The sequence below is a fragment of the Orcinus orca genome, chromosome 15 (assembly GCF_937001465.1).
Source record: "Orcinus orca chromosome 15, mOrcOrc1.1, whole genome shotgun sequence".
NCBI classification, from domain to species: domain Eukaryota; kingdom Metazoa; phylum Chordata; class Mammalia; order Artiodactyla; family Delphinidae; genus Orcinus; species Orcinus orca.
The window spans coordinates 72,530,636-72,554,391 of record NC_064573.1 but is presented as its reverse complement, the minus strand read 5'-3'; the positions used below and the strand labels follow the sequence as shown (position 1 = coordinate 72,554,391).

Sequence of the window (23,756 nt, the reverse complement as noted above, 5' to 3'; positions counted from 1 at the left end):
AAGAGTAGCCGCTGCTCGACGCAACTAAAGAAAGCCCACGCGCAGCAATGAAGACCCAACGCAGCCATAAATAAATAAATAAATAAGAAAATCTTTACTCAGAAAACTATAAAACACTGATGAAAGAAATCAAAGATGACACAAACAGATGGAGAGATATACCACGTTCTTGGATTGCAAGAATCAATATTGTGAAAATGACTAAACTATCCAAAGCAATCTACAGATTCAATGCAATCCCTATCAAATTACCAGTGGCATTTTTTACAGAGCTAGAACAAAAAGTCTTAAAATTTGTATGGAGACACAAAAGACCCCGAATAGCCAAAGCAGTCTTGATGGAAAAAAATGGAGCTGGAGGAATCAGACTCCCTGACCTCAGACTATACTACAAAGCTACAGTAATCAAGACAATATGGTACTGGCACAAAAACAGAAATACAGATCAATGGAACAGGATAGAAAGCCGAGATAAACCCACGCACCTATGGTCAACTAATCTATGACAAAGGAGACAAGGATATACAATGGAGAAAAGACAGTCTCTTCAGTAAGTGGTGCTGGGAAAACTAGACAGCTACATGTAAAAGAATGAAATTAGAACACTCCCTAACACCATACACAAAAATAAACACAAAATCCATACACAAAATGGATTTAGAGACCTAAATGTAAGACCAGACACTATAAAACTCTTAGAGGAAAACATAGGAAGAACACTCTTTGACATAAATCACAGCAAGATTTTTTTTGATCCACCTCCTAGAGTAATGGAAATAAAAACAAAAATAAACAAATGGGACCTAACGAAATTTAAAAGCTTTTGCAAAGCAAAGGAAACTACAAACAAGACAAAAAGACAACTCTCAAAATGGGAGAAAATATTTGCCAATGAATCAACAAAGGATCAATTTCCAAAATATATAAACAGTTCATGCAGCTCAATATTAAAAAAAAATAAACAACCCAATCAAAAATGGGCAAGGGAAGCTTCCTTGGTGGCCCAGTGGTTAAGAATGTGCCTGCCAATGCAGGGGACACAGGTTCAAGCCCTGGTCCAGGAAGATCCCATATGCCATGGAGTAACTAAGCCCACGCACCACAACTACTGAGCCTGTGCTCCAGAGCCAGTGAGCCACGACTCCTGAAGCCTGGGCACCCGGACCCCATGCTCTGCAACAAGAGAAGCCATCGTAATGAGAAGCCCGCACACCGCAACGAAGAGTAGCCCCCGCTCACTGCAACTAGAGAAAGACTGCGCACAGCAACAAAGACCCAACGCAGCCAAAAATAAATAAATAAAGTAAATAATAATTAGGGAAAAAAATGGGCAGAAGACCAAAATAGACATCTCTCCAAAGAAGACATACAGATGGTCAAGAAGCACATGAAAAGCTGCTCAACATCACTAATTATTAGAGAAATGCAAATCAAAACTACAATGAGGTATCACCTCACACCAGTTAGAATGGGCATCATCAGAAAATCTACAAACAACAAATGCTGGAGAGGGTGTGGAGAAAAGGGATCCCTCTTGCACTGTTGGTGGAAATGTAAATTGATACAGCCACTATGGAGAACAGTATGGAGGTTCCTTAAAAAACTAAAAATAGAATTACCATATGACCCAGCAATCCCACTACTGGGCATATACCCAGAGAAAACCATAATTCAAAAAGACACATGCACGCCAATGTTCACTGCAGCACTATTTACAATAACCAGGTCATGGCAGCAACCTAAATGCCCATCAACAAAGGAATGAATAAAGAAGATATGGTACATATATACAATGGAATATTACTCAGCCATAAAAAGGAACGAAACTGGGTCATTTGTAGAGACATGGATGGATCTAGAGACTGTCATACAGAGTGAAGTAAGTCAGAAAGAGAAAACCAAATATCGTATATTAACGCATATATGTGGAACCTAGAAGAATGGTACAGATGAACCAGTTTGCAGGGCAGAAATAGTGACACAGATGTAGAGAACAAACGTATGGACACCAAGGAGAGAAAATGGCAGGGGGGTGGTGGTGGTGGTGGTGGGATGAGTTGGGAGATTGGGACTGCCATATATACACTAATATGTATAAAATAGATAATAAGAACCTGCTATATGAAAAAATAAATAAAATTCAAAAAAAATTTAAAAATAGTATTTGCACATCATGACAGCACTATATGGGAAAATGAATGCTTGCAAGTGCAAGACTGAAACATGACTCTGGGAGCTATACATAAAGATGACAGTTACTAAGTTCCTTTTTCTATAAAGTGCCTCATAAACACTGGCTATAGGCCTCAGATCACTGAACACAACCTTAAGCACGAATGGCACTGAACACAACAGCACTCAAATTAAGTCTAAATAAGGCAAAGGGCTTTCATGGAAATGCAACCACCCTATAATGCGGAACATGGGGGATTTCTCCAGCACATCTCAGCATTCAAGTCAAGAACAGGAAGTGCAGGACTTTAATCAAAACCGAAAGTACAGGGCTTCCCTGGTGGCGCAGTGGTTGAGAGTCCGCCTGCCGATGCAGGGGACACGGGTTCGTGCCCTGGTCCGGGAAGATCCCACATGCCACGGAGCGGCTGGGCCCGTGAGCCATGGCCGCTGAGCCTGCGCGTCCGGAACCTGTGCTCCGCAACGGGAGAGGCCACAACAGTGAGAGGCCCGCGTACCGCAAAAAAAAAAAAAAAACAAACCGAAAGTACAAAAGATAATTTGAGTTAGAATAAAATTACATTCTCTAGCTAGATTCCCACCAAAACACCACTCTCATTATTGTGTGTTGAGTGCCCTGAAGTAGCAGCACCCACGGGTTCCACAGACAACCAGCATGATCCACCAGGCATGTGTGTGGACATATTTACAGATAAATGTCCATTTGGCTTTGACTCTTCATTCCTATTTTGGCCCTCCTCCCGGCACCTGCGCTGGGTCTCCAGAGCTCAGTCTGAACAACTGGGTGCTGCCTTCCAAAGACGGCTCTGGATGTTCTTCCAAGGACACAAGAAACTGCCATGGGGCTTTTGGAATATAAAAACCTTTACGTGCCATGATACTGCTGAGAAAATGTGCTTTATGTTGATTTGAGATGCTAGTTGTTGTGCAGCCTCCAGAGATATCCAGAACAAGCCACTATCAGCCACAGGAAAGGAAGGTAAGCCGGACTGTGGGTAAGCAGCTACTATCCAACAGCTACTGAGCTTCCCTGTTTTGCTAATTGTATCGTGGCTATTGTGGAGTGAAGACAGGAACTGCTACTGAGGAAAAATAGAAGTGGTCGAAGACATTCTGCTAAATGAACATGCGTCCTCCTGGACCAACCCCAGGCCTCAGCGTTCTCTCAGGTGCTGAAATGCCAACAAGTATCCTGGAACGGGGCCCACACCACCTCCTGGGATTCCCTGACTTTTCCCAAGGGGACGGCCTGTCTATCTCACCAAAGCGTCCAAAGGGCAGGATCCGAGTCTCCTATTTCTTAGCTTCTGCCACCGTAGACTCTAATTTGCATTAAATCATCGTTCTTTAAAAAAAGTAATATGGCTTTAAACTATTAACTAAGCTGAAGTTTATTAGGAAAGAAAGAATTAGCAAATTCATTATTTTCTTTCATGTCTCTTACAGATACTGTTTTCTTTTTTCTTTTTTTTTTTGCGGTACGCGGGCCTCTCACTGTTGTGGCCTCTCCTGCTGCGGAGCACAGGCTCCGGACGCGCAGGCTCAGCGGCCATGGCTCACGGGCCTAGCCGCTCCGCGGCATGTGGGATCTTCCCGGACCGGGGCACGAAGCCGTGTCCCCTGCACCGGCAGGCGGACTCTCAACCACTGCGCCACCAGGGAAGCCCCAGATACTGTTTTCTTACTCAACAAGTTCAATGTACTACATGAAAGGTGCTAGGGTTAGCATACTGCCCGACACAGGAGATGCTTAACAATATTTACCACACAAAAGGGGAAACTCTACTTACTTTAATTCATACCCCAGAACAAAACTAACATCTCGGACTAAGCTCCTGGGCAACCATTAAGATACCATGTATAAAATGAAAGCCAAATATATTTTGTTGACATTTTTCTGTTTTGGACCACAGGGAAAACTGTATGTCGGAGCCACATAGCTGCACACTTTGCATGGCTAACTGTTCAGAGCCTCCTGTGCCTCTCCTCATTTGAAAGGAGAGAAGGAAGGAAGAATAATATAATATATTACGGTGACAGTGTGATTTAAAACAGTGGATGAATAACAATTAGAGTGGGAAAAAAGGATAGAAAATCAATAGAGAAAAATCAACAAAACCAAAAGTTGGCTCTTGGAAAATATCAACAAAATTGACAAAATTTCAGCTAGACTGATGAAGGAAAAAAAAAAGAGAAAAGACTAAAGTTACCAAAATCAGGAATGTAAAAGGGGATATTACTAACAACCCTACAGAAATTAGAAGTATTATAAATGAATGCTATGAACAACCGTATGCCAACAAATTAGAATTTAGATGAAATGCACATACTCCTAGACAGCCACAAACTAGCAAAACTGACTTAGGAAAAAATAGAAAACCTGAAAAAAATTTATAACAAGAAAAGAGATTGAATCAGTAATTTTAAAACTTCCCAGGAAAAAAACCTCAGGTCTAGATGGCTTCACTGGTGAATTCTACCAAACGTTCAATAAATTAATACCAATTCTTCACAAACCCAAAAAAACAGAAGAGGAAGGAAAACTTCCCAATTCATTTTATAAGCCCAGTATTATCCTGATGATGAACACGTCACCAAAAAGAAAAACACAGACCAGTATCTCTTGTGAATATAGGTACAAAAATCCTCAACAATATTCTAGCAAAGTAAATTCAGCAACATATAAAAAGGGCTATTGTACACCATGACCAAGTTAGTTTATCCCACAAATGCCAAGGGTGGCTTAACATCTGACAATCAATTAATGTAACACAGCATATCAACAGAATAAAATAAAATAAAAAACACATGACCATCTCGATAAATGCATGCTGTGGTCTGAAGGCGAAGTGTCCACCCAAACTTTGTATGTTGAAATCTTAACCTCTAAAGATGATGGTATTAGGAAGTGGGGCCTTTGGGAAGTGCTTAGATCATGAGAGTGAAGCCCTCATGAACGGAATTAGTGCCTTTATAAAAGAGGCTCCAGAGAGCTTGCTAACCACCTTCTACCATGTTAGGACACAGTGAGAATGCACCTGCTATGAACCAGGAGGAGAGCCCTCAGCAGCCACCACACCAAACCTGCTGGCACCATGATCTTGGACTTCAAGGCTCCAGAACTATAAGAAATAAATTTCTATTGTTTATAAACTATCCACTCTATGATATTTGTTACCGCAGCTCAAATGGACTAAGACAATGCAGAAAAAGCATTTCACAAAATCCCACACCCCTTCATGATAAAAAAACACTCAACAAACTAGGAATGGAAGGGAATTTCCTCATACAGCATCCGCCTGTGAAGACCCCACAGCTAATATCATATTTATTGGTGAAAGACTGGATGCTTTCCTCCTAAGATAGGAACAAGACAAGAATGTTCTCTTTCATCACTTCTATTCAGCATTGTACTAGAGGTTCTAACCAAGGCAATAAGGCAAGAAAAATAAATAAAAGGCATCCAGATTGGAAAGGAAGACATAAAACTATCTCTACTCACAGACAACATGATCTCATATATAGAAAATCCTAAGAAATCTACTTAAAAACTATTAGAACTAATGATTTCTGCAAGGCTGCAGGATACGAAAGCAATACAGAAAAATCAATTGTATATCTATACACTCGTAGCAACTCAAAAATGAAACTTTAAAAATTCCTTTTACAGGGCTTCCCTGGTGGTGCAGTGGTTAAGAATCCGCCTGCCAATGCAGGAGACACAGGTTCGAGCCTTCATCCGGGAAGATCCCACATGCCGCAGAGCAACTAACCCTGTGGGCCACAACTACTGAGCCTGTGCGCTTAGAGCCCATGCTCTGCAACAAGAGAAGCCACTGCAATGAGAAGCCCGCACACTGCAACAAAGAGTAGCCCCCGCTCACTGCAATTAGAGAAAGCCTGCACGCAGCAACGAAGACCAAATGCAGCCAAAAATGAATGAATGAATGAATGACTTTTTTAAAAATTCCTTTTACAACAGCATTGAAAAGAATAAAACATTTGGGAATAAGCAACAAAAGAAGTATAAACCTTATACTCCGAAAACCATAAAGCATTGTTGAAAGAAATTAAGATCTAAATAAATGGAAAAGCATCCCATGTTCATGGTTCAGAAGACTTAATATTTTAACATGTCAAAACTCCCTAATCTGAGCTACAGAGTCAATGCAATCTCTATCAAAATTCCAGCTGACTTTCTGCAGAAACGAACAAGCTTATACTAAGATTCATAGGAAATGCAAGGAACCCAGAATAGCCAAAACCATCTTGAAACAAAGAGTAAAATTTGAGGATTCACACTTCCCAATTTCAAAACTTACTACACAAAGCTACAGCAATCAAGACAGTGTGGTACTGGCAAAAGGACAGACATATAAATCAATGGAATACAATCTAGAGTCCAGAAATAAACTTATACATTTATGGTCAATTGATTTTCAACAAGGGCACCAAAATAACTCAATGGGGAAAGAATAATCTTTTCAACAAATGGTACTTGAACAACTAGATATCCACATGCAAAAGAATGAAGTACTGTATATACCATATGCAAAAATTAGCTCAAAGTTGATCAAAAACCTAAATGTAAGAGCTAAAACACTAAAACTCTTAGGAGAAAACAAAGGATTATATCTTTGTGAACTTGCGTTAACCAAAACCTTCTCAGATACAACACCAAATGCATAAGAGACAAAAGAAAATGCAGATAAACTACACTCCATCTAAACTGAAAACTGCTGTACTTCAAATGACATAACGAAAGTAAAAAGACAACCTAAAGAATGGAAGAAAACATTTGCAAGTCATATGCTTAATAAGGGGCTAGTATCCGGAAAATATGAAGAACTCTAACTACTCAAGAATAAAAAGACAAATAATCCAGTTTTAAAATGGGCAAAGGATTTAAATAGACATTTCTTCAAAGAAGATATGCCAATGCCCAATAAGCACATGAAAGATGCTCAACATAACTAATCATTAGGGTAATGCAACACAAGACCACAAAGTGATAATACCTCACCCCCATTAGGATGGCTACAATCAAAAAGACAGACAATAACAAGTGTTGACAAGGATGTGGAGAAACTAGAACCCTCATACACTGCTGGTGGGAATGTAAAATGGTGCAGTCAATTTGAAAAAGAGTTGGCAGTTCCTCCAAAAGTTAAACATAGAATTACTATAAGACCCAGCAATTCCACTTGCAGGTGTTTACCCAAAAAAAATAAAAACATACAACCACACAAAAACTTGCACACAGATATGCATAGCAGCATTATTCATAATGGCCCAAAGGTGGGAAAAAACAAATGTCCATCAACTGGCAAATGAATAAACAAAATGTACTCTATACATACAATGGAATATTATTCAGCCATTAAAAGGAATGAAGTACTAATACCTCCACAACATGGATGAACCTTGAAAACATCATGTTAGGTTAAAGAAGCCAAACACAAAAGGCCACATATTGTATGACTGCATTTACATGAAATGTCCAGAATAAGCAAATCTGTACAGATAGCAAGCAGCTTAATGGTTGTCCGGGGCTGAAGGTGTTGGGGGGAAATAGGAAATGACAGCTAATGGGTGTGGGGTTTCTTTTTGGGGTGATGAAAATGTTCTGGAATGTGATAGTGGTGACAGTCACACAACTCTGAATATACTAAAAAACAGTGAATAATATACTTTAATGAGTGAATTGCATAAGTGAATTATATCTCAATAAAGATGTTTGAAAACCAACATATGTATGTGTTTTATGTAAGACATAAAACTAATCTACTCTCTATCTATATGCTGTTTGACGAGTTGCTTAATTTCTCTTGAGCTTCAGTTTGCTCCCTTGTAAAACAGGATTAAAAAAAAAACAATAAAACCCCACCTACCTTACAAAGTTCTTACAAGGGCAAAGGCACAAGCCTAACCCACACAGAAAGCACTTCGAAGAGCCAGCACTTATTATCATACACCTACATTACATAGTTTCATATAAGCCGTCACTTTCTCCCTAAAAGGGATTTGTTCAAATTTCCTTACAGTTAATAGTGGAGCTTAGTGTCTTCAACTAATGACGTTAGTTTAGTGAGCAAGAGCTTTCAGAATTTAACTGGAATTCACTGTCGAAGCTGACCATGTAAGTTTTTCCTTTAAGTTTCTTCAGTCATGAGCCGTACCAAATTAAAAATCCCCACCCTCTTAACTATCATCGTGCCCCAAAAGAAGAAAAGGAATGAGATTTCTACACGTCTCCTTATGTGATAATGTAAGCCCACCGACTTTTCTTGTCCAAGCCCTCTTTGCCTGCCCGCTGTTCTCCAGCCGCAGTCAAGGCGCAGCTGAGTGCGGGCTGCAGAGCCAGACCACCGGGCCCACTTCCGGACCCCTCACTAGCCTTGGGTGGATTACTCAACCCCTCTGAGCCTTGGTCCCTAGTGCACAGCCAGAGCTTCAGAAACTCTCACAGGGGCCTCCTGGGGAGGCCTCAGGTAAGAGGCTGCTAAGCAGCCCTCCATTCGCTTGAGAGAGTCAACCACCCTCATTCCTGTGCACTCTCAGACCGCCTTGGTCCTCTGCAGCTATGGCCTGAGCTGGTTCTCCCACTCCGAGTCAGGGGTCGGGGTCAGGAAGCCATACAAGCCTGGTTCCTAAGGTGAGCCTGAGCCTCTGAGGGCTGAGGAGGAGCAGCTGAGAGGAGGCTCCAGGCTCTTCCCCTTGGATGCAAGGCTCTGGCTCACAGCGGGCCTCTAGCCAACAGGCACTGGCTTGAACGTGTGCCCAGTGGCCTCACCCAGCCTAGCCCCTGGCTGGGATGAGAACCCCGGGGTGGTTCCCTGGTCAGGCTCCGGGCACTGCAGCTGCGTAGAACATCCTCTTCCTCTTGCCCAGATTTTGTGCTTTCACTGCTGGCTCCCTAACAGGGGGCTGGCCCTGGAGTCAGGCATCATCCGCCACCCTCCACTCCACTTGATCCCAGGGCTTTCTCTCCCCTGCTAAGGTGCACTGACTGACCTTTGCATTTGTCCCTGTAAATTTTCCTTCATTCTTCCAGCATCAGCAGGAAGGCCAAAAGATGTTTAACAGACCTCTCTGGCTAAGTGACAAATGACATAACCATAACACAAATCATTTCAACTGCACCAATCAACTTCAAGGCCCCGCTGAATATTAAAGGCAGTAGAGCTGATGGGTTAAGAGGCACTTAATAAAGTGCCTCTGCTGAGTAAACGTTGAAAGCGTGAAACAATCTGATCACTGGCAAAGTTACACAAGCAGTGAACTCCAGCTATTAGCAAGACGGTGGCACTGGGGCTGACTCACTCACACTCAGAAACACGTGCTTATCCTCCTCATCTGGATAAACTTGATTCTTTCTGTGCCACTGTTCCTAGAACAAAATAAAATTCTTATAGCTACCAGTGTGCCTGCTTCATGTCTCACTCGTGGGATGGAAGGAATGAAGGAACGGACAGCAGAAAATTACGGGCAAACAAAGCCTCAAGTGAAACAGCTGGTTTTATTGCTGGGGTGATAAGAATTTTTTTGTTTTTCATTATGCAACCAATACGTGTTCTTTGTAGAAAAATTGGAACATACATAAAAGAAGCTACATTCCCAGGATGATTATAATGATAGCAGCAGCAAGTATGGTAAATGTACTGCTCCCATTTACTAAGTGCCTTTGCTTTCTGATCTGTTCTCTGCTTCATTCTCCAGAATCCTGAAATGGAGGCACTTTCTCTGAAAGAAGTAAAGCGGAAGGGTTAAGAATACAGGATTAAAGCAGACTGTGACTTTCTGGGTTGACATCCTGGTTCGACTACTGGGTAAGCAGGTGACTGAACCTCTCCACCTCCGTTTCCTCATCTGTGAAATGGGAATCACAATAGCACTCACCCCAGGGGACTGATGTGAGAATTAAATCTAAAACTTCACATAAAACATTTCAGCACGGTGCCTGGCAAAACAGCAAAATACCGCGTTTTGACAGGTGATGAACCGATTCGGCAAGGGTAAATTAAGCTCACAACCTAACCTGCGATAGCACTGGCCATTAACCTAACTGCCTCCAAGGCACAGGTGTAGGCAACTGTTTCGTAATTAACAGAGGATCTCGATAAATATGAGAGCAGCAAAATATTCCCTGCCTTGTACTTTAATGACATCAATTATCAACTTCTTGACCCTGAAGCAGTTACATAATTTGCAGGACCCAGAGAAAAATCAAAATGCAAGGCCCCTTAATCAAAAAAAAAAAAGTTAGAACTTCAAGACGATAACTGCAGAGCATTAAACCAAGCACGAGGGACTTCCCTGCCTGGTCCAGTGGTTAAGTGGTCCAGTGGTTAAGACTCCACGCTTCCACTGCAGGGGGCACGGGTTCGATCCCTGGTCGGAGAACTAAGATCCCGCATGCCGCACAGCACAGCCAAAAAAAAAAAAAAAAAACCACCAAGCACCAGCCACTTCTGAGCACAAGGCCCTGTGCAACTGCCAGGTCGCACACCCTTGAAGCCAGCCCCATGTCCACCCCTTCAACGGCCAAGTTTCAGGATCGAAACTGGATTGCGTGCTCACGACAATCAAGCTTCCACGGTCAAGATGTTCTTTCTGAATACACTTCAACTATCCCTTCCCCAGAGAAAACAGGATCCTGTGGAATGATCTGCAGTGATAACCAATAACAAAGCCAAAACCAAATAATTAGCAAAGATGAATATTCTCTCCTGACCTCCTTGCCAGTCAAAGGCATTAAGGATCAATTTACTCCGGGACAACCTGCTGCAAATTTATAATTCTCTAATCGCGAATGTCCTTAACGTTTTTCAAGGTAAGAGGCACAGCGAACTTTGGGTGAACATGTCTATCACAGCTTGCAGGAAAAAGAAATAATTCAACCATGCCGCACTGTAGATTATAAACCAAGACTTGGTCTTATCGAACAAGTTTTTCTATAAAGAAAGACCACGCTTCATTTAAACTCTTTTCCTCACTCCAATGAACAGAAAGCCTGCTGCTTTCAGAAATCAGTATTGAACGTGTGTGTGGTTTAAGGACAATGATGACCCTCTCTATCAAATAGGATTTTAGTTTTGTGACTTTCCTTGTACTTTATCTCAATATTTCGTAAGAAGCTGGGCGGCCCCGATACCAAGGAAGTGCAGAAGCAAAACGTAGCAGAACTAAAAACAAGACTGTCCGGTCATTTTTAAAGTGTCCAAGGTGATACTGAAATCTGAGAGCAAAATCATGGAGGATTCTCTCTGAGCCACGTTTAGTAAGAGAAAGGGAATTAAATCTTCAGGTACACCGCAATGCCTAATGGTGAATCATCTACTCTGGGGGCATGATCTAATTAACAGCAATGACGCTTACAACGAAAGTTTATTCTGTTGGGATAGAGAATTTAAATGAAAAAAGAGCAACTTTTGACTTCCAGTGGGTGCTCAACAGACCTAAAAGGGAGATGTCAAGGTACAAGAACACACTTAGCAGTAACCATTCATCACATGGGGGGATGCTGACCTTGCTCAATTTTTGCCAACCATAAGAAAACCAATGCCCCTTTTCCTCTAAAATTTCTTGACAATTACAGCATCAAATTGGAGCCATTCAAACTCCAGAACTTTAGCACACTGGATAAAATGAAGTCAACCAGAACAATTATACCAAATAATTACAAATCCTCATCCTAACTGCTAAGTCTGTTAGTTTGTAACTTGAGGATACCAATACCTCCCAGAATTGCTGGGATGCCTTTAAGGCAGGGTTTCTCAAGCAAAATGCTACTGACATTTTGGGACAGATAAATCTTAGTTGGGGAGGGGGGTGTCTTACGCATTTGTGCATTATAGGATATTGAGCAGCTTCCCTGGCCTCTACCCATTAGATTCCAGTAACACCCACTCCCCACTTGTAACAACCAAAAATGTCCCCATTAATTACTTGATGTGTGGGATGAGGGATGAAATCACTTCCAACTGAGAACCACTGCTTATACAGATGGGAATAAATAAAAGGTAAGGAATCAAAGCACTTTAAAACAGAAAGTGATTTTAAGGATGCTGTGCACCAGTGATTCTCAAACTTGACCGATTGATAATAGTCAAGTACAAGATTTGCCCACAGGGGTATCAACACCCTCATGCTACAAATAAGTGGACGTGGGCCAGAACAGGAAAATGCCTTGCCCAAGGTCACAGGGCAAGTTAGAACCTGGACTCCAAACCCAACCAAGCCCTTCCTTACAAAACGTATGGGTGGGGTGAGAGGTGTGTGTTGCTCATACATTTTGGGGGGAGGCAGGCCTAATTGGTTAAGACGGTGCGCTCTGGAGCCAGCTGGCCAGAGTTAAAAATCCTGATTTGGTATTTATTAGGTGAGGGACCTTGTGTAAGGCACATAACCTCTGAGAGCCTCAGTTTCCTTCTCTGTCAAATTTAACGATAGTACCTACCTCCTAGGGTTGCTGGAAAGGCTGAGAGAGATAATATATATAAAACCTCGACACAGGGCCTGGAACACATTGAACACTCAATACATGTTGTTATTATTATTATTATTGTCCCACGACTGCAGAGTGGAAGGGGTCTGCGGGGCCCCGAGGGCAGAGGACTGAAGATGGGCTCAGGGAGGCGATGCGACCCCCGACTCCCCCCTCCTCTCGCCGGGGGCGGACCCCCGCCTCGCCCCTCACCTGGCCCTGCAGCTCCTTCTCCAGCTGCCGGTAGTCGTTGTTCCAGACCAGGACGTGTAAAGGGAAGTGGCCGCTAGCGTCGCAGGCAGAGGACATGGCGAGGAGGCCGCAGCCGGGCCCTCACCGCCCGCTTGCCAAGTCTCAGCACCGGCAGGGTCTCCGGCGCCCGCCCGCCCGCCCGGCGGCCGGCGAGCGAGAGAACCAGGGGAGCGAGCGAGGGGCGCGGTACGAGGCAAGGGGGACTAGCTAGCCAGGTGAGAGGCACGCGCGGGACGTCGGCGGTCGCGGGCCGGGTCGGGGACGGGGTCGGCCGCGCCCACCCCGCGCCCCGCCGCGCTCCCGCCTGCGCTGACAGCTCCCGAACCGACTTCTGCGGGCAGGACTGCCCCAAACAGGGAAGTGCGGGGAGCGAACCACCGCGCGCCGTGGCGGGGGGGAGGAGAGGACAACCACCTGGTCCGGGGTCCGCCTAACCCCACCCACCTGAAGTCCACATCTGGAAACACAGTAATGTCCAGAACAGAGTTAAAACTCTCTTCTTTAGCCCAGAATCTCTACATGGAAAACTCGGTCTACCCTTCATCACCCCCTTTCCCCCTGCTCCAGCTTTCTCATATGGTTCGGTCCACAACTGGGCCTATTCCACCGGCTCTGTGGTCACGGGGTTGACAACAGGCGCCTGGACCAAACCATTCTAGTTACTGACTCCCTAGCCTTTTTGGACCTGAGCATATGCTTCCACGATTGGTCAGGAGCCATTTTGGAAGTGGGCAGCACCAAACAATTTTCAAGGGGGAATTATAAACTCTGGAGAAGTGGCATTAAATAGTTGCACAATAAGAGGATGGTGCTATCTCAGGATTTCTCAACTTCGGCACATTCTGAACCACGTAATTTTTTTTTTTTTTTGCTATTCTGGTAGCTCTGATTCTTTTTAATTTATTTATTTTTTACTTTTATTTTGATTTTTTATACAATTTTAAAAAGTTGCTTTCTGGGGCTTCCCTGGTGGCACAGTGGTTAAGAATCCACCTGCCAATGCAGAGGACACGAGTTCAATCCCTGGTCTGGGAAGATCCCACATGCCGCGGAGCAACTAAGCCCGTGTGCCACAACTACTGAGCCCGCGTGCCACAACTACTGAAGCCCGCACGCCTAGAGCCCGTGCTCCACAATGAGAAGCCACTGCAATGAGAAGCCTGCGCACTGCAACGAAGAATAGCCCCCACTCGCCACAACTAGAGAAAGCCTGCATGCAGCAGCGAAGACCCAACACAGCCAAAAATAAATAAATATATATATTTTTAAAGTTGCTTTCCATTTAGTTTTTACTAAATATTGGCTATATTCCCAGTGTTGTACAATACATCCTTGAGTCTATCTTACCCCCAATAGTTTGTGCCTCCTCCCCTACCCTTATATTACCCCTCTCCCGCTCTCTCCAGTAGTAACCACTAGTTTGCTCTCTATATCTGTGAATCTGCTGCTTTTTTGTTATATTTACAACTTTGTTGTATTTTTTAGATTCCACATATAAGTGATATCAGACAGTATTTATCTTTCTCTGTCTGACTTATTTCACTTAGCATAATGACCTCCAAGTCCATCCATGTTGCTGCAAATGGCAAAATTTCATTCTTTTTTTTAATGCCTGAGTGGTATTCCATTGTTGAATACTACATAAAGGGAACATATCTCAACATAATAAAGGCCATATATGACAAACCTACAGCTAACATCATACTCAATGGTGAAAAGCTGAAAGCATTTCCTCTGAAATCAGGAACAAGACAAGGATGCCCACTCTCACCACTTTTATTCAACATAGTTTTGGAAGTCCTAGCCACAGCAATCAGAGAAGAAAAAGAAATAAAAGGAACTCAAATTGGAAAGGAAGATGTGAACCACATAATTCTTTACGTGGGACTTGTCCTGTGCTTTGTAGGATGTTGAGCAGCATCCCTGGCCATTCTATCCACTGGATGCCAGTAACACTACCCCCAAAATGTCTCCAGACATTGCCAAATGTCCCCTGGAGGACAAAAATCCATCCCCCACCCCCCACTGAGAAGCACTGTTCTACCTGAACCCCAAACTGGGTTATGATTCAAAGTTACCTAAGGTGGTGGTTTATTCCACATATTAATGTCATCTATTTTTGAAGCTAGCCGTTTGAATTTGGGGTTATGTCCAAAAAGACTAATAGATAATACTTAGACTTGACCACAATCAGCCACTATTAAGTTCATTCTTTGGGTTTCAATCTAAGACACTATAACTCCTTGATTCAATGAAGAACCAAGTCAACTTACAGCTACTCACCAGCCTGAGCTTTCTGCACAGCTGTCTACAACTAGACCACATAACTGGGCAAAGTTATTTAATGCTTCTTGAAAGCATACCCTCTGCCTTCCCTGCTTGTGCACATCCAGCTTTTCAGATGCCTGCAACAACAGCTGTTCAAGAATCCTGGCCTAATCCATTCTCCACATGTGTTGAGTCCAGAAGATTTGTTAGTCTGCAAACCAGAACAGGATGCAGGAGCATCAGGATGGAACCCAGAGGCTCTAACTGTGGAATGTGTGGGAATTATGTGGTTATGCCCATACCACACATTTATAAAAATGGAGAGATGAACCAAAGACCAGTGCTTCTGAGACCTCTTCCAGGACTTCTCTCCTTTCAGAAGGCTTGTGCAATTTAATTTTCTTTCTCTTCATCATCCTATGTTTATTGAACATTTCTCTTAATCCATTAGTTGGAAAACTCCACGATAACTGCTCACCAGAGTACCTAAAGTTAAAACAGTACCTGGCCCACAATAGGCATGGAATATTTGCTGAAGGGAGATCATGGTTGTGTTTACATATAATGCATACAATATTCATTAGCATTAGGGTCACATCTCTGCTCTTCTTCCACTGCTTAAACTCATCTCATTGTGTTTATCTCACACCATCCTGTGAGTTAGATTATCTATTCTTATCCTCAAGACAAAAAAAAAAAAGTTGTGATTAGAAAATAATAGTAATATCAAATTCCAGGGCTTCCCTGGTGGCGCATTGGTTAAGAATCCGCCTGCCAATGCAGGGGACGCGGGTTCGAGCCCTGGTCTGGGAAGATCCCACATGCCGCGGAGCAACTAAGCCCATGCACCAACACTGCTTAGCCTGTGCTCTGGAGCCCGCGAGCCACAACTACTGAGCCTGCAAACCACAACTACTGAAGCCCGGATGCCTAGAGCCCATGCTCCACAATAAGAGAAGCCACCGTAATGAGAAGCCCGTGCACCGCAAGGAAGAGTAGCCCCCGCTCACTGCAACTGGACAAAGCCCGTGCGCAGCAACGAAGACCCAACTCAGCCAAAAAAAAATTTTTTTTCCAATAATAATAGGAGCTACTATTATTGAGGGCTTACTATGGGGCAGGCACACCACACTCTTCTGTAAATTATCGCATTTGTCCTTAGCCAGACAGTAAATATTTAGCTTTGCAGGTCATATATGTTTTGTTGAATATTCTTCATCCTATCCCTTCTCTCCTTTTTCTTCTTTACAACCCTTTAAAAATGTAAAAATCATTTTTAAGTAACAGGCTATACAAAAGCAAATCATGGGCTACGGGTAGATACACATTATCTCCATTTTGCAGATGAGATTAAAACTGCAGCGTAAGGAAACATCTAACATATTCCTATTTTACTTATTGTAGATCTAGTGCAGCTGAAAGTAAGCTCCATAAAGACAGGAAATTTCGTCTTCTTGGCTCACTGCTCCTTTTCCAGTGCCTGGAGCAGTGTGTGGAACATAGTAGATGCTCAATAAATATTTGCTGAATAAAGGAATGCATAAATGAACTTGGCCAAAGTTATGCTAGATGACTTGACTAATGATTGCCTCAGGAAGGTTGTGGCTGCATACCTCTAGTCACTAGATTTTGCTGCTTCCCCTGATATTAATCAGCGCTGGGAAGAAGCGAATGTCTTCCAGAGAGGGAGACACCAAATCAAGGAAATTTGGAAGTAGGACAGAAGACACCTGCCCTCACTCAAGATGGCGACAAGGCAGCGTGCCCTTTCCGGTCACATGACCTGCCCGTCGCCGAAGGGCGCCTCCCCGCGCGTGCGTGCTGCGCCGCGGCTGTGAGGCGCTGAGGGGAGAGGCGCCGCAGCCAGCACCACCGTGGGGACCCGTTAGAGCGGAAGCGTCGCCGCCGCCGCCGCCTTCGCTGTCCCCGGCCACTAGGTTCCCGGCAGGTGGGAGGCGGGAGCCATGTCGAAGCGGCTCCGGAGCAGCGAGGTGTGCGCTGACTGCAGCGGGCCGGGTGAGTCGCACCAGCCGGGCCCGCTCCCTTCAGCTCTCCTGGCCGGGACCCCTGTCCCGGGGCCGCCCCCTCGGGCCGGGCGGGTCCCGGCTGTCGAGCTCTGCACCCTATGTCTGGGGTCGGGACGAGGAGGAATCTCGGCGGCCTTGGGGCGGGACCGTCCCGGGCCTGTCTGAGCCGGAGCGGGCAGGGGGTCGCCGCCCTCCCGTCCCTTCCTTCCCTCTCGTCCCCTCTGTCCCAGGCCGGGCGGTGAAACGGCGGGGTCGGGCCCGCTTTCCCAACAGGAAGGGGCTTGGGCAATCTACAGGAAGGCCAGTTACAGAAGTGAAATCCGAGCGTCCTCCCGGCTGCGGCCCCCAGAGGCTGCAGGTGTCAGCCCCCTCCCCACAGCTACCCAGACTCCCGCCCCAGGAGGGGGCCCTGGGGCCCTGCCCGGAGTGGGTGACACTCGCCGCTTCCCTCCACTGAGACTCGCCAGAGGACCCCCATGGATGAGTTCCCCGCTCCTGACATCCCTATTCCCACTTCACCGCGGAGAATCTCCAGGATGTCGGGGTCTTGCAAATGCGACCAGCACTAAGGAGGCAATGCCGGCTTCAAGTTCTGAGATCTGAACGAGCTGAGTTCAAACTAGATTTTGCCTCCCGGTGACCTTGGGCTAGTGACTTCATTTGGCCGAGTCTTGATTTCCTCATTTTTCCGATGAGGATAATTGGGAGTACAGTGCTCAGGGGTAGGGAAGATTCAATGAATATTCTTAGAATCATCTCATTTAAGGCGGTTTTTTTCTTTTTTGTACTGTGTACAGAACCTTTACAGCCCCTTAAAGCTATAGTTGAATTTCTAAATCATACATTAATTACACCTTACAAAACAACCACACACCAAATCACGGGCAAGTATACCCATTTGTGCATTCAGGCAGTATAGGCATATGGGAGCATTGAAAGGCCAAAACCATTCCTCCCATGCATAGTTTTCAGATTTAGAGTTCAGATCCATCTTAGCGGTTGGAACTGGGTTGACAGGTCTCTATGCTGTTTTCAGTGTTTGGATTTATCTGCTTTGAATTTGAAGTTGTAAGATGGCTTCTTTGGCACAATAGCATCCAATAAACGATCTTAACGAAATGAGCACCAGTGTTTTTGCAACTGTTCGGAACTTCATCTTGTCACATGGAAGTGGAGACTGATTTTAAATAGTATTGTGATAACTCAAACCTTATGTGGTTATTTCACGGCCTGTATACTGTAAGTGGGGTTACCAGTTTCCTTTGAAGATAGGGAGATGGGTGGAAGAGTTTAAAAAGAAGTGTTTCAGAAACCAAGTTAGTGTGTTATACGAGCTCCATTGTATTCTCTAAAAATGTTATTTGTTCCACTTCCTTATTTTCTTGCCTGTTTTCAGTTGAACTTTCTGTGATGTTTGATTCACATGAATTTAGATTCAAACTTCCTGTTGAAATGCATTTTCTTTGCTTCTCAGTGGATGGTATGGGGCAAAGGAAAACTGCATCTCCATTGCCACACTAAATACTCAACTAAATAATAAATACAGTCTTGCACTTCTCCGGCGTTTTGTGCATTTCAGAACATTTTCTCTTCCATTGTTATCTTTTTAGTTGTTGTCTCATGCCTCATCTACAGAGACTTGAGTCACTTCCTTCCTGTTTTGAATATAATTAGGCTACCTTGAAATGTTCTGAACTTGAGCAGCTGGGAATTTGTGCTGCCTTTTCTGCAAAGCCCTAGTAAAAGAGTTACCTTTAGGGTTGGGGATCCCTTTGAGATTCTTTTTTTTTTTTTTAATTAATTTATTTATTTTTGGCTGTATTGGGTCTTCGTTACTGCATGCGGGCTTCCTCTAGTTGCAGTGAGCGGGGGCTACTCTTCATTGCGGTGCTCAGGCTTCTCATTGCGGTGGCTTCTCTTGTACGGAGCATGGGCCCTAGGGGCGTGGGCTTCAGTAGTTGCGGCACGTGGGCTCAGTAGTTGTGGTTCGTGGGCTCTAGAGCGCAGGCTCAGTAGTAGTGGCGCACAGGCTTAGTTGCTCCGTGGCATGTGGGATCTTCCCAGACCAGGGATCGAACCTGTGTCCCCTGCATTGACAGGTGGATTCTTAACCACTGTGCCACCAGGGAAGTGACCCTTTTGAGATTCTGATGAATGCTCAGGCCTTCTTCCCAGAAAATGCACACGTGCTTAACTCTTTCATACAGAATTTATGTTAAGATTTCTCAGAGGAGTTATAGACATTTCTGAAGCCCATTGGTTGCGTTCCTAGAACCCAGGTTAAGAAGCCCTGGAATAAAACGTTCAGATAAACTGGAAGGGGTTCACCCACTCTCAGTCGTACAAACTCGATTTGGATTTTACTGTGTTGTTAACATTCTGATGTTCTCTCCATGGGATTCTGATTCACGATGTTAAGGTGATTAATATAGAGCCTTGCTTAGTGTGTGTTAAATCCTTGTTGTCTTGTTCCTGTTTAATTTCCTCCAAGAAGATTGTGAATCCTCTGAATGATACGTGAAAAGCAAAGGTAATCTTCAAAACGAACAGTCTTTTCTTATGTGTGTCATTAGTCGTAGTACCATACTGCAAAAAGCAAAGTTGTTATGTATCTTTGCAGGGATCCTTCATCTTGGTGTTTCCAAACTTTATTTTTTAGAATGGCTTAGTAGTACTGACATAGTTGTACTTCATTGAATAATTTTGTTTCTGTTTTATTTCATGGCAAACATTTGACTAACTATGATCAAATCTTAGTATTCAATAAATACTTTACCTTTTTTTTTTTTTTTTTTTTTTTTTTTGTGGTAGGCGGGCCTCTCACTGTTGTGGCCCCTCCCATTGTGGAGCACAGGCTCCGGACGCGCAGGCCCAGCGGCCATGGCTCACGGGCCCAGCCGCTCCGCGGCATGTGGGATCCTCCCGGACCGGGGCACGAACCCGCGTCCCCTGCATCGGCAGGCGGACTCTCAACCACTGCGCCACCAGGGAAGCCCTACCTTTTTTTTTTTTAAAGTGAATCTAGTTCATATCCTACTCTGAGTTCAACTACCTGAAAACTCCACTGAGATTTTTCACTGTAGTAAGACAGTGTTCATGTGAAACATTCAATGTTTCATGTATTAGCAAACAAAAACTTTCTCTAGTGGCCATGAATTTCAGTGGGCTCTTGAAAATATTTGAATGGTACTTAAAATAATTTGGAAATATTACTATATGCCAGGAACTTCACTTACTTTTTATATCCTCACCACCCTGAGATGTGTTGTTCTTCCCATTTGATCCATGATGAGGACCCTCAGAGAAATAACTTGCCTGAGATCATTATGCAAGAAGTGGCAGAGTTGAGGTTCAAACCCTGGACTGCTTATCTCCAGAGCCAACCCTCTTAACCACTACACTCTTTGACTCCCAGTTTGTCTTTGATTGAAATCCCATAACTTTTCATTATATGGTTGGAAGGGGTTTGAATAAACTGTTAGAAATGGTAAAGATGGTGTACATGCATTTTAGAGATTTTTGTGGGCATTGAAGAATTTTTAAATATACCCCTTAAGCCAGGCAGCTTGAGCAGCACCTATTGTCACCCCATTGTGAGTCTGATAAAATGTAGAAGGTCTGTCTTTATTTTGAGTTTCTAAATATTCAGTTTACTTTCCCAGTGTGAGTTATTCTTACTGCTTACCAAGTGTGAATTATTCCTTGTTTCAAAGGATGTCTAATGAAGCTCTGTGGGACTTCACAGGAAAAAAAGTATTGTGCACACACCAAAAGTATTACTCCCTTGTATTTTACATCTTTGCTTCTGTGAAGCCGCTGTTTTTACAGCTTCTGTCCTTTCAGATCAGTGGTGAGATCGGACTCAACAGTTTATTTAAAATACCTAATGGGTATGATAGCACAGGAGGTCAGGTTTCCCAGTCTGTGTTCAGAACCATAGCAGCTGAGCAGTTGTATAGTTGTGTCACTTGCAGCTTTCTGCTAAGCCCAGTGGCATGTAGATGTGTAGCAGTTGTAGGGTAGCTGTCTTTTCACCACTCACTTCACATAATGCTGTGTGGATTGTTCACTGACACAGTTATGTTATCTTGCTACTTGTGGAGATGGATTCGAAATGATTCAGGTGAATCCTCTCAGTTTGCTTCTCTTACGTTGATTGAAAGAGCACACATCTGAGTTGGTAGATCTCATTAGGGTATCAGACAAACTCGCCAGCTTGATATGTTGACTAGCGTACTAAAACAACAGAAATGTCTTGTTTTTCTGAAAAACCAAACCGCAGTCATCTTTTGCCATCTGGCGGAATAGCAACCACCTGGTATCCTTGCCACTGATTTCATTCTCCTTTCCAGATCCTTCCTGGGCATCAGTAAATAGGGGAACTTTTATATGTGACGAGTGCTGCAGTGTCCATCGGAGTCTAGGGCGCCATATCTCTCAAGTAAGGCATCTTAAACACACACCATGGCCTCCAACATTGCTTCAGGTAAAGAATAAGAATTCTGCTCATGGTTTGTAATTTAAGTTTTTAGGGCTCACTGTTTTAGCATTAAAATTATACTTCTTAAATCTTACAGAAATGTTTGACTCATAATTGAGCAGAGGTGCCATGCTTATTGATGCTATGCTTATTGATGAATTCATCATTTAAGATTTTTTTCCCTCCTAATGTAAATCTTGTCCCAAAATCTGAACTATAGGTAGACAGTCATTAGAATTTCCTGCTCATGTTTCACTGCTGACTTTCTAGATGTCACCAGAAATTGTTTTTAAACCGTCTGTCTTTCCCACATACCGTGATGAATGTTTCTGAAAGTGACTGCCTTAGAAACTTTTCATGAAGTTGTCCGCTTTGATAGAAGCATGGACTGGGATTCCTCAGAAATTTCTGAAACATCTGATTTAAGTTCTCTTAAAGTTCTTGTAACCTGTTAGAGACAATTAAGTTCTGTTTTGATTGAATGCCTAACACCCTGCTAAGTGTTCAGGGGGCCCTTTGTTTTTATTTGGGGGTCCATTGTCATGTCACCGGTACTTCTATTTCAGGGTACACATTCTTCGAGTTCTGCTGGAACTCAGACTTACGCATGTGTTTCGCCTTCATTTGTTTTGAGTACATATTTTACTAAATCTGTGCCAGCTGCACAACATGTCCTTAAAACTTGCCTATGTGTACCAAAGGATCAGAACAAGTGAGTGTGGATCTTTGATGTGACAATATCTTCACTGATGTAAAAAACAGATGGGGCCATGTCAGGAGTCATGCTTTGAAATGAAATTGGGAGACATGGTTTATTAATAACTTTTGCTCAGAAGTTTCTAACAGCTCATTCTCATGTGAACATGGATGTTTACTGCTGTCAGATTATACAGAGTACTCATTATATTATAGGATCTGAATAAAGTTCAGAGATGAGTAGTTTAAAATGCCAGATTTGACCCTAAAACAATTCCCAGAGTATGGCATGTGAACCACCAGTGGTACTCAAGGTAGATGTAGGTAATACTCAAATATTTATTTAAATGGTTGCCTAAAACTGTAACTAGCACATCAAATTATAATTGCTAGTGAAAGTTTTAGAAAGTAAGTGGATTTAAAGAAAAATATTAAGAACCTTGAAAACAGAATTTGGATGCTCAGGCTTGGGAAATACTGTCCTAAAGTGTCAAAGTACTCTTTCTTCATCATCTATGAGAAAATGTAATCAAACCCATTTAAGTACCTGCTGGTCAAACCTGAATCCTGCGTACAGGTTCATCTTTCTCATTCTAAAACAGAAGATAATGATGTGTGTGATATCCCAGTCATGCTAGTGTTTGTAATAGGGCTTTGTTTTCCCAGTTCAGTCACTGATTCCCACTGGATGTTTGCAGAAAGAAATTTAAATATGATTTTATGCTGCTTGGTTTTAGATGGTTGAAACCTTGTATAATAATGGTGCTAATTCTATATGGGAGCATTCTTTGCTGGACCCTGCCTCTCTTATCAGTGGAAGACGCAAAGCTAATCCACAGGATAAAGTACAGTGAGTGAAATGTTTATAAATACTCTTATTTCTTCGTAACCCCTGGGGCCCGCTGAAAGGAGTGCAGCTGTTTTTGACCAGCCCCTACAGGGGCAGTACGGGAGGTGGTCACCCAGTTTTGCATTGACCTCTTTGCTATTAGGAATGCAGAACAAAGCCAGGCATGGGACCATCTCTTTTGCATGGTTACCCAGCACAATTCAGTGGTTTCTCCGGTTTAAGACTAAGGCTGGGTGGCTTTTGATGTAATCACATTTGAGCTTTGGCACTCAAACAGTAGGCAGTCAGACCAGAAATCTTGGTTCTGGGCTCCAGTCTGCCTGATGCCTCACTTATAAGATGGGATGAAGAGCTGCTTCCTCGCAAGGTTGCTAGGTCAATTAAGAAAATTACACAGAGCAGAAAAATGCTATAAAAAGCAGGTATTCTGCAGTCCTGGCCATTATAATGACTAATGTATGTTTTCAGACTTCAGGCCTGACAACACACTGCTGAAACTTACTT

At 43.4% G+C, this 23,756-nt stretch overlaps 3 protein-coding genes across 30 annotated transcripts in view; 1 reads left to right on the top strand and 2 right to left on the bottom strand.

Annotated features, from left to right (window-relative positions):
• Window positions 1-13,267, bottom strand: part of ANKRD13A (ankyrin repeat domain 13A) — a 39,686-nt gene extending 26,419 nt beyond the window's left edge. For both annotated transcript variants that reach the window (XM_004281405.4, XM_012537334.3), the window contains exon 1: window positions 12,893-13,267. In XM_004281405.4, coding sequence (XP_004281453.1) covers window positions 12,893-12,988 — 96 coding nt within the window. In that variant the 5' untranslated portion in view covers window positions 12,989-13,267. The remainder of the gene's footprint in view (window positions 1-12,892) is intronic.
• LOC117197277 (uncharacterized) overlaps window positions 1-23,756 on the bottom strand; it is an 86,506-nt gene that overhangs the window by 51,231 nt on the left and 11,519 nt on the right. The gene's annotated exons all lie outside the window — the stretch shown is intronic.
• GIT2 (GIT ArfGAP 2) overlaps window positions 17,016-23,756 on the top strand; it is a 62,513-nt gene continuing 55,772 nt past the window's right edge. For 18 of the 24 annotated variants that reach the window (XR_007471812.1, XR_007471811.1, XR_007471810.1 and 15 more), the window contains exons 1-3: window positions 17,021-17,215; window positions 21,579-21,712; window positions 23,140-23,252. Coding sequence is in view for 20 of the 24 variants with exons in the window: in XM_033408706.2 (XP_033264597.1) it covers window positions 17,164-17,215; window positions 21,579-21,712; window positions 23,140-23,252 (299 nt within the window). In the remaining 4 variants the exon portion in view is untranslated. Of the gene's footprint in view, window positions 17,216-21,578; window positions 21,713-23,139; window positions 23,253-23,756 lie in introns of all 24 variants that reach the window. The other 6 variants (XM_033408719.2, XM_033408718.2, XM_033408717.2 and 3 more) reach the window with 3 other exon arrangements.